Raw genomic sequence first — 12,109 nt, forward strand, 5'->3', positions numbered from 1 at the left:
CAATTAAATAGCACAAATTGACTGTGCAAATACACAAATATACAAGCAAATGACAATCTGTTGAAAAAGCCAAATGTTTCAAAATATTTCCATTGTGCCCGCTTCTTAAAATCTAGAAGTTTCTTCTTCTTGCACATGTTTTACATAGCCTTTCTCAATTCAATAGCACAAATTAACTGTGCAAATACACAAATATACAAACAAATGACAATCTGTTGAAAAAGCCAAATGTTTCAAGATATTTCCATTGTCTACTTCTTGCACATGTATTACATAGCCTTTCTCAATTCAATAGCACAAATTAACTATGCAAATACACAAATATACAAACAAATGACAATCTGTTGAAAAAGCCAAATGTTTCAAATATTTCCATTGTGCCCGCTTCTTAAAATCTAGAAGTTTCTACTTCTTGCACATGTATTACATAGCCTTTCTCAATTCAATAGCACAAATTAACTGTGCAAATACACAAATATACAAACAAATGACAATCTGTTGAAAAAGCCAAATGTCTAAAAATATTTCCATCGTGCCCGCTTCTTAAAACCTAGAAGTTTCTACTTCTTGCGCATGTATTACATAGCCTTTCTCAATTCAATAGCACAAATTAACTGTGCAAATTCACATATATACAAATAAATGACAATCTGTTGAAAAAGCCAAATGTTTAAAAATATTTCCATTGTGCCCGCTTCTTAAAATCTAGAAGTTTCTACTTCTTGCACATGTATTACATAGCCTTTCTCAATTCAATAGCACAAATTAATTGTGCAAATACACAAATATACAAACAAATGACAATCTGTTGAAAAAGCCAAATGTTTCAAAATATTTCCATTGTGCCCGCTTCTTAAAATCTAGAAGTTTCTTCTTCTTGCACATGTTTTACATAGCCTTTCTCAATTCAATAGCACAAATTAACTGTGCAGATTCACATATATACAAATAAATGACAATCTGTTGAAAAAGCCAAATGTTTCAAAATATTTCCATTGTGCCCGTTTCTTAAAATCTAGAAGTTTCTACTTCTTGCACATGTATTACATAGCCTTTCTCAATTAAATAGCACAAATTGACTGTGCAAATACACAAATATACAAACAAATGACAATCTGTTGAAAAAGCCAAATATTTCAAAATATTTCCATTGTGCCCGCTTCTTAAAATCTAGAAGTTTCTTCTTCTTGCACATGTTTTACATAGCCTTTCTCAATTCAATAGCACAAATTAACTGTGCAGATTCACATATATACAAATAAATGACAATCTGTTGAAAAAGCCAAATGTTTCAAAATATTTCCATTGTGCCCGCTTCTTAAAATCTAGAAGTTTCTTCTTTTTGCACATGTTTTACATAGCCTTTCTCAATTAAATAGCACAAATTGACTGTGCAAATACACAAATATACAAACAAATGACAATCTGTTGAAAAAGCCAAATGTTTCAAAATATTTCCATTGTGCCCGTTTCTTAAAATCTAGAAGTTTCTTCTTCTTGCACATGTTTTACATAGCCTTTCTCAATTCAATAGCACAAATTAACTGTGCAAATACACAAATATACAAACAAATGACAATCTGTTGAAAAAGCCAAATGTTTCAAGATATTTCCATTGTCTACTTCTTGCACATGTATTACATAGCCTTTCTCAATTCAATAGCACAAATTAACTATGCAAATACACAAATATACAAACAAATGACAATCTGTTGAAAAAGCCAAATGTTTCAAATATTTCCATTGTGCCCGCTTCTTAAAATCTAGAAATTTCTACTTCTTGCACATGTATTACATAGCCTTTCTCAATTCAATAGCACAAATTAACTGTGCAAATACACAAATATACAAACAAATGACAATCTGTTGAAAAAGCCAAATGTCTAAAAATATTTCCATTGTGCCCGCTTCTTAAAACCTAGAAGTTTCTACTTCTTGCGCATGTATTACATAGCCTTTCTCAATTCAATAGCACAAATTAACTGTGCAAATTCACATATATACAAATAAATGACAATCTGTGAAAAAGCCAAATGTTTCAAAATATTTCCATTGTGCCCGCTTCTTAAAATCTAGAAGTTTCTACTTCTTGCACATGTATTACATAGCCTTTCTCAATTCAATAGCACAAATTAACTGTGCAAATACACAAATATACAAACAAATGACAATCTGTGAAAAAGCCAAATGTTTCAAAATATTTCCATTGTGCCCGCTCCTTAAAATCTAGAAGTTTCTTCTTCTTGCACATGTTTTACATAGCCTTTCTCAATTCAATAGCACAAATTAACTGTGCAGATTCACATATATACAAATAAATGACAATCTGTTGAAAAAGCCAAATGTTTCAAAATATTTCCATTGTGCCCGCTTCTTAAAATCTAGAAGTTTCTACTTCTTGCACATGTATTACATAGCCTTTCTCAATTCAATAGAACAAATTAACTGTGCAAATACACAAATATACAAACAAATGACAATATGTTGAAAAAGCCAAATGTTTCAAAATATTTCCATTGTGCCCGCTTCTTAAAACCTAGAAGTTTCTACTTCTTGCACATGTATTACATAGCCTTTCTCAATTAAATAGCACAAATTAACTGTGCAAATACACAAATATACAAACAAATGACAATCTGTTGAAAAAGCCAAACGTTTCAAAATATTTCCATTGTGCCCGCTTCTTAAAACCTAGAAGTTTCTACTTCTTGGACATGTATTACATAGCTTTTCTCAATTCAATAGAACAAATTAACTGTGCAAATACACAAATATACAAACAAATAACAATCTGTTGAAAAAGCCAAACGTTTCAAAATATTTCCATTGTGCCCGCTTCTTAAAACCTAGAAGTTTCTACTTCTTGGACATGTATTACATAGCCTTTCTCAATTCACTAGCACAAATTAACTGTGCAAATACACAAATATACAAACAAATGACAATCTGTGAAAAAGCCAAATGTTTCAAAATATTTCCATTGTGCCCGCTTCTTAAAATCTAGAAGTTTCTACTTCTTGCACATGTATTACATAGCCTTTCTCAATTCAATAGAACAAATTAACTGTACAAATACACAAATATACAAACAAATGACAATCTGTTGAAAAAGCCAAACGTTTCAAAATATTTCCATTGTGCCCGCTTCTTAAAATCTAGAAGTTTCTACTTCTTGCACATGTATTACATAGCCTTTCTCAATTCAATAGCACAAATTAACTGTGCAAATACACAAATATACAAACAAATGACAATCTGTTGAAAAAGCCAAATGTTTCAAAATATTTCCATTGTGCCCGCTTCTTAAACCTAGAAGTTTCTACTTCTTGCACATGTATTATATAGCCTTTCTCAATTCAATAGCACAAATTAACTGTGCAAATACACAAATATACAAACAAATGACAATCTGTTGAAAAAGCCAAATGTTTCAAAATATTTCCAGTGTGCCCGCTTCTTAAAATCTAAAATTTCTTCTTCTTGCACATGTTTTACATAGCCTTTCTCAATTCAATAGCACAAATTAACTGTGCAAATTCACATATATACAAATAAATGACAATCTGTTGAAAAAGCCAAATGTTTCAAAATATTTCCATTGTGTCCGCTTCTTAAAATCTAAAATTTCTTCTTCTTGCACATGTTTTACATAGCCTTTCTCAATTCAATAGCACAAATTAACTGTGCAAATACACAAATATACAAACAAATGACAATCTGTGAAAAAGCCAAATGTTTCAAATATTTCCATTGTACCCACTTCTTAAAATCTAGAAGTTTCTACTTCTTGCACATGTATTACATAGCCTTTCTCAATTCAATAGCACAAATTAACTGTGCAAATACACAAATATACAAACAAATGACAATCTGTGAAAAAACCAAATGTTTCAAATATTTCCATTGTACCTGTTTGATACTAAACCAGCGGACTGTATTTAAAAACGCTTGATTATAGATTTTTTGTACGAACGGTATTTTATTTTTATGTACGGTTTATTATTTTACATGTTATGCTGAAGCGAATCTAATTTGGAGTGAACAAAGAAAAAATGAAGACATCAGGTGACCCTCTATGTGCGGATATTTATATTCATAACTGTGGTTATTTGCTAAGAGAGACTAAATACATAAATTACATACATATCTATGCAGCTATGTATTGATGAGAAATCAAAATGCATCGTTACATAGGCAGGCAGTATAACAGCTTATGTATACCCTACAGGAAATTTTAAGCTTTATGGTTGGTTATAGAACATCCTCCGCGCCGCTGAAGGATTCAAGTCCTGCAGAAGAAGGCAGTAATGCGAGTTTGGTTACCGGTCGTACGTACTCGCCCTTTGCGGTTTTTATTCCGACTACTCTCACCTTGCCATCAGCGCTTGGAAAAAGTTTCACAACCTTTGCAAGCATCCACTGCGACTGAGGTACATTCGACTCGCGAACGATGACAATGTCATTTAGTTGTATATTCCTTTTCTCGTTTTGCCACTTCTTACGGTGTTGAAGGCTTGTGAGATACTCGGCATGCCACCTATTCCAGAAACCTTGTGCCATATGTTTTACCTTTTCCCATTGCTTTAACGGATGTATATTTACAGCCTTGTCGACGGTAGGTTCTGCTCGTGCAGTAAGTGGTTGTCCAATCAAAAAATGAGCAGGCGTAAGTGCATCGATTTCTCCATCATTGCTAGGGCACAGTGGGCGGGAATTTAGCAGCGCCTCTATACGAGTCAAAAGCGTATAAAAGCGTTCGTACGTTAAAGTTGTTTCGCCGATTACTCGTTTTAAATGCGTTTTTACCGATTTTACACCGCTTTCCCACAGACCCCCAAAATGTGGAGAGGAGGGGGGTATGAAACGCCAAGTGATGCCATGCACTGAAAGAAAGTCTGCTACTTCCGAGCTGCGTTGTTGAGCTTCCAAAATCTGGTGCATTTCGTGAAGTTTACGTCTGGCCCCAACAAAATTTGTCGCATTATCGGACCAAATTTCTTCAGGATTTCCACGCCTTGAAATGAATCTGTCCAACGCACCAATAAATGCTTCGGTAGTTAAATCACCAACTAACTCTAAGTGTATAGCCTTTGTTACAAAGCACACAAAGAGAGAAATGTAGCATTTTACCTTACGTGGCAGTTTTCCTATCTCAACCTTTAGTAAAAAAGGACCAGCATAATCGCAGCCAACCTTTGAAAATGGTCGCTGGAATCTCACCCTCTCTATAGGCAGGTCGCTCATTATTTGCGTCTGAGTGGTTTTCCGTAGCTTGAAGCACGTTAAGCATTTATGGACTAGTTTCCTCGCTAGGTTACGTGAGCCCAAAATCCAGTACTGCTGTCTCAAAATAAATATAAGCTGTGTTACTCCAACGTGCAAATGTGAAATATGTGTATATTTAACTATCATTTCGACCATCTTATGTTTCGAAGCTAAAATGATTGGGTGCCTGATGTCGAATGACGCTGATGAATTACTGATTCTTCCTCCTACCCTAAGCACCCCATTGCCGTCTAAGAATGGCGTTAGTGACAAAAGCTTGCTTTTATTTGCAACGGCGCTTTGTTTCTTTAAGGCAGCAATGTCAGCTGAGAACAGTTCTTCCTGAACTGCGCGAATGATAAAAATTGTAGCATATTTGATTTCATTTGATGACAAAAACCTTTCATATTTTTGTTTGCGTAAGCAACCAATAAATCGTAGACAATATGACACCGAGCGCACCAGCCTAGACCAGTTGGAAATGCGCAATGACAGTGGACCAAGGATTGCATGATTGTCTGTAGATAGAAAGAACAGATTAGTGTGATATTTGGGTTGAGTCTTACGTTCTTCTAGATCACTATGACGAATATCTGATGGCGCGCTCGACTGTGGCCAGAACTCCTTTGGTTTGTTAAGCCAAGAGGGACCATACCACCATATGTTTAATGTGTGTAATTCCACAGGCCACACACCCCTAGACCCGGGATCAGCTGGATTATATGACGAACGAATATGCCGCCATTGTGTGCTCTTATAACTAGTCAATATCTCGGATGTCCGGTTTGCTATGTAAACGGACCAGCGCCGCGGCACTGCCAATAACCAATGAATAACAATCGATGAGTCCGTCCACATTTGAGCTTCCATTCTATCATACTGCAAAGTTTTTACGACACGATTCATCAGTCGACAGAGGAGAACAGCACCGCATAACTCAAGACGAGGTAAGGATATTTGCTTGAGCGGAGCGACCCGACTCTTTGCAGCTACCAGGTGAGTTGTTATTTTACCTTGATACTCAGAGCGACAATAGATTACGGCTGCGTAAGCATTTTGCGAAGCATCGCAAAAGCCGTGCAATTCATTATGCCCTAGTGCGAACAATGCTCTTCTTGGAATTTTTAACGAGTTTAATATTGGGAGTGTGTCTCTGAGCCGTAACCAATGTGCAGAAACGTTAGTTGGAACTTCATCTTTCCAACCTATTTTGAGAAGCCACAGTTCTTGGAAAAATATTTTTATCAAAATTGTGCATGGTGTCAGAAAACCTAAAGGGTCATATATACGTGAGGCTTCTGACAATATTGACTGTTTTGTTACAACTGTTGAGGAAGAGTATGAAAGGCAAAACGAGAAAACGTCATTAAATGGATTCCATTTCATTCCAAGTAATTTTAGGGTTTTAGTTGGTTCTAGGTTAATAGGCGACATCTCCCGCATACTTTCAGGAAGCGATGTAAGTAACTCATTACAGTTGCTACTCCACTTACGCAAATTCATACCTGCACTTTCTAGAAGAGCAACTAGCTCTCTATGGATTTTAAGTAGTTCATCTGACGTCTCTGCGCCTGTCATTACATCGTCCATATAAAATTCATTAAGAATTACCTGTGAAGCCAAAGGATGCATGTCTTGATTTTTTTGTGCAAGCTCCTCCAATACTCTCACTGCAAGAAATGGTGCACAGGCAGTGCCGTAAGTTACAGTTTTTAACCTGTAGTGATCTACTGGCTGCTCTGGTGAACTTCGCCACAAAATGCGTTGGAAATCTCGATGGTAATCATGCACCCATATCATGCGATACATCTTTTCGACATCACCAGACATTATATAGCGATGCCGACGGAACCGCAGCAAAATATCGAAAATCTCTCTTAAAAGTGGTGGCCCAATGAGAAGTGTATCGTTCAGCGAAGGGTGACTGCCACTGCGAGCAGATCCATCGAACACCACGCGCAGCTTCGTTGTTGTGCTATCAGTTTTAAAAACGGGATGGTGAGGCAAATAGTAGCATTCGTTAAATGATTTACTGATTTCTTCATGTGGAACCTTTTCCATATGATCTAGCGTTAGGTAATCTGCCATAAAGTTCAAATATTGTAATTTTATATCCGGGTTACTTGCCAACCTGCGTTCTGTTGCTTGCAGTCGTTTGAGTGCGCACTCGAAAGAGTTCCCGAAATTGTTAATATTAGTTTTAAATGGAAGTTCAACGTTAAACTTGCCGTCGTTTGATCTCGTATAAGTACGTGAAAATGATTGTTCCGCCTTCAACTCGTCGTCTGTAAATTTGTTGTTGTATTCGACTTCTTCGGTCTCCCAAAAGCGTGTAAGTGTCTGGTCGATATCTACGTTACTAAGAAATACTCCCACGCTTCTATCGCTAGTATTTTTGTTTAAATCGCCACCTACGACCCACCCCAGTGATGTTGAAAGCGCACATAAATTTTGTTGCTTTACGCTAATCTTTTCGCCCCTCAAAATATCAAAAAATTTGTCGTTCCCCAGAAGAACGTCTATTGGCGCAGGCATATAGAACAATGGATCCGCCAAGTCTAAAGACAAAAATGAAGTGTATTGCTCTTTATTTAGTTCGTTCGCTGGCATAAACGATGCGATTGTTGGCATAATTAGGGCATCCACTGTGAACGTATTATTGTTGTCACTGGAAGTTATTTGGAGTGAAACCCAGCCGCGCGAGATTCCAGTAGCTGAGTTGTCCAAACCATGTACCGGTATTCTGGCATGCTTACGATGTAACCCTAAGCGACTGACGGCACTCTCTGATATAATAGTCTTCTCAGAGCCGCTGTCTAACAACAATCGACACTTCTGTTTACATCCATAACTGTCACGTACCTGACAAACCGCTGTCGGCAGAAGAGTGTTTATTGCAGGCAACGCGTGAAAGTTGACACTAACTGCAGAGTCCACGAATGACTCTAACTTGTCAGTTTGTTGCTCCTCTTCGTGTAAGAGGCTGTGGTGTCGTTTTCGACAATTACGACATGAAAATTTCGAGCGGCAATTATTTGATATATGCCCTAGTCTGAGGCAGTTGTAACATATGCGTTTAGAGGTCACAAATTCTCTGCGAGATTTAACATCCATATTGAGAAATTCAGTGCACTGATGCAACTCATGTAAATCACTACATTTTGAGCATTTCATATTCTTTTCTATTGTGGTTTGATGTGACCTAACTGCTACTGTACGGCTTTCAGTACGCGATGCGGTTGCAGGTGTCACAGCTTCCAACATGATGCAAGTTTTGTCCAAAAATGTCAAGAATTCATCGAATGTTGGAAAATCGTCGTCTGATTTCGTGAGCTTCGTCCATTCTCTTGCAGTTGTCGAATCGAGCTTACCAAGTATAATGTGAATTAGCCAAATGTCCCTTTTCGTTGCTTGATCGCCAAGTGCGCGTAATCCACGAACAACCTCATCAGCTCCATCATATAGTTTACGTAAGGAAGAAGCCGATTGGTTGCTCACAGCCGTGAGATTAAGAAACTTTGATATTTGCGTATGGGCTATAACCCCAAGTTTATTATAGCGGGCACATAATTTACTCCAGGCCTCTGGGTAGTTATCGTTGGTCGCAGGTATATGTCCAATTAAATCATATGCTGCTTCCGTCAAGTAACTCTTCAGCAACTGAAACTTTTGACACGATGAGTATACCGAGTTGTTATGAATCGAAGTGACATACGAATCGTGAAAAGATTTCCACTCAGTTAACTCCCCAGAGAAAGATTTGATTTTCAATTTCGGCATGAAACTTAAGTTTGGCCCAGACACTTGCTTGGCCAAATTACCCAAAACTTCCGTTTGCGATGACAAAATTTCGGCAACCGAACAGTCTCCACGAGTACTCTCATTTGATGCACCGGTGGCGTGCGATTTCGCAGTGATATGTGCTCTAAGTTTACCTTTTGTGGTCAGCACGCGCTCTTCAAATTCCTCCGCATCAGCCTGAATCTCCTCCATCGGTTCCTCCTCGCCATCGCTCTTTTCTACCATAGCTCGAACTATGTCCCGGTACTCACTCCATACCTCCTCAAGACGCTCCAAGCGGCACTCCCAGTCGGAAACTGGAGAATCGCCTCCACTGCTAATGAAACTTAAGATGCGTGTGACTGCTCCTTTTAGCAGGGATCGTTTCGCCTTTAACTTCTGCATTTTACTTTTCACTCTGCTAACTTTGTGCAAAACCGAAACAGTAAAATTAATTATTTCTTCGTTCGCGCCTAATCCGGTACGATGGACCAAAAAATGTTTGATACTAAACCAGCGGACTGTATTTAAAAACGCTTGATTATAGATTTTTTGTACGAACGGTATTTTATTTTTATGTACGGTTTATTATTTTACATGTTATGCTGAAGCGAATCTAATTTGGAGTGAACAAAGAAAAAATGAAGACATCAGGTGACCCTCTATGTGCGGATATTTATATTCATAACTGTGGTTATTTGCTAAGAGAGACTAAATACATAAATTACATACATATCTATGCAGCTATGTATTGATGAGAAATCAAAATGCATCGTTACATAGGCAGGCAGTATAACAGCTTATGTATACCCTACAGGAAATTTTAAGCTTTATGGTTGGTTATAGAACAGTACCCACTTCTTAAAATCTAGAAGTTTCTACTTCTTGCACATGTATTACATAGCCTTTCTCAAATCAATAGCACAAATTAACTGTACAAATACACAAATATACAAACAAATGACAATCTGTTGAAAAAGCCAAATGTTTCAAAATATTTCCATTGTGCCCGCTTCTTAAAATCTAGAAGTTTCTACTTCTTGCACATGTATTACATAGCCTTTCTCAATTCAATAGCACAAATTAACTGTGCATATACACAAATATACAAACAAATGACAATCTGTGAAAAAGCCAAATGTTTCAAAATATTTCCATTGTGCCCGCTTCTTAAAATCTAGAAGTTTCTACTTCTTGCACATGTATTACATAGCCTTTCTCAATTCAATAGCACAAATTAACTGTGCAAATACACAAATATACAAACAAATGACAATCTGTGAAAAAGCCAAATGTTTCAAATATTTCCATTGTACCCACTTCTTAAAATCTAGAAGTTTCTACTTCTTGCACATGTATTACATAGCCTTTCTCAAATCAATAGCACAAATTAACTGTACAAATACACAAATATACAAACAAATGACAACCTGTTGAAAAAGCCAAATGTTTCAAAATATTTCCATTGTGCCCGCTTTTTAAATCTAGAAGTTTCTACTTCTTGCACATGTATTACATAGCCTTTCTCAATTCATTAGCACAAATTAACTGCGTAAATACACAAATATACAAACAAATGACAATCTGTTGAAAAAGCCAAATGTTTCAAAATATTTCCATTGTGCCCGCCTCTTAAAATCTGGAAGTTTCTACTTCTTGCACATGTATTACATAGCCTTTCTCAATTCTACAGCACAAATTAACTGTGCAAATTCACAAATATACAAACAAATGACAATCTGTTGAAAAAGCCAAATCTTTCAAGATATTTCCATTGTGCCCGCTTTTTAAAATCTAGAAGTTTCTAATTATTGCACATGCATTACATAGCCTTTCTCAATTCAATAGCACAAATTAACTATGCAAATACACAAATATACAAACAAATGACAATCTGTTGAAAAAGCCAAATGTTTCAAATATTTCCATTGTGCCCGCTTCTTAAAATCTAGAAGTTTCTAATTCTTGCACATGTATTACATAGCCTTTCTCAATAGCACAAATTAACTGTGCAAATATACAAACAAATGACAATCTGTTGAAAAAGCCAAATGTTTCAAGATATTTCCATTGTGCCCGCTTTTTAAAATCTAGAAGTTTCTATTTCTTGCACATGTATTACATAGCCTTTCTCAATTCAATAGCATAAATTAACTGTGCAAATACACAAATATACAAACAAAGGACAATCTGTTGAAAAAGCCAAATGTTTCAAGATATTTCCATTGTCTACTTCTTGCACATGTATTACATAGCCTTTCTCAATAGCACAAATTAACTGTGCAAATATACAAACAAATGACAATCTGTTGAAAAAGCCAAATGTTTCAAGATATTTCCATTGTGCCCGCTTTTTAAAATCTAGAAGTTTCTATTTCTTGCACATGTATTACATAGCCTTTCTCAATTCAATAGCATAAATTAACTGTGCAAATACACAAATATACAAACAAATGACAAAAAAAGCCAAATGTTTCAAATATTTCCATTGTGCCCGCTTCTTAAAATCTAGAAGTTTCTACTTCTTGCACATGTATTACATAGCTTTTCTCAATTCAATAGCACAAATTAACTGTGCAAATACACAAATATACAAACAAATGAAAATCTGTTGAAAAAGCCAAATGATTCAAGATATTTGCATTGTGCCCGCCTTTTAAAATCTAGAAGTTTCTACTTCTTGCACATGTATTACATAGCCTTTCTCAAGTCAATAGCACAAATTAACTGTGCAAATACACAATATACAAACAAATGACAATCTGTGAAAAAGCCAAATGTTTCAGATATTTCCATTGTGCCCGCTTCTTAAAATCTAGGAGTTTCAACTTCTTGCATATGTATTATATAGCCTTTCTCAATTCAATAGCACAAATTAACTGTGCAAATACACAAATATACAAACAAATGATAATCTGTTGAAAAAGCCAAATGTTTCAAAATATTTCCATTGTGCCCGCTTCTTAAGATCTAGAAGTTTCTACTTCTTGCACATGTATTACATAGCCTTTCTCAATTCAATAGCACAAATTAACTGTGCAAATACACAAATATACAAACAAAT

At 36.1% G+C, this 12,109-nt stretch overlaps 1 protein-coding gene across 1 annotated transcript; it reads right to left on the bottom strand.

The window, feature by feature from the left end:
• Positions 1-5,438: 5,438 nt before the first annotated feature.
• Positions 5,439-9,884, bottom strand: LOC137243334 (uncharacterized). The gene is made up of 2 exons (XM_067771007.1): positions 6,877-9,884; positions 5,439-5,783 (listed from the first exon to the last, which is right to left on the bottom strand). Exons 1-2 carry the CDS (start codon positions 9,448-9,450, stop codon positions 5,574-5,576), a joined length of 2,784 nt encoding a protein of 927 aa, XP_067627108.1. The 5' UTR covers positions 9,451-9,884; the 3' UTR covers positions 5,439-5,573.
• Positions 9,885-12,109: the final 2,225 nt, after the last annotated feature.

Source organism: Eurosta solidaginis, chromosome 3, assembly GCF_040869045.1.
Source record: "Eurosta solidaginis isolate ZX-2024a chromosome 3, ASM4086904v1, whole genome shotgun sequence".
NCBI lineage: Eukaryota > Metazoa > Arthropoda > Insecta > Diptera > Tephritidae > Eurosta > Eurosta solidaginis.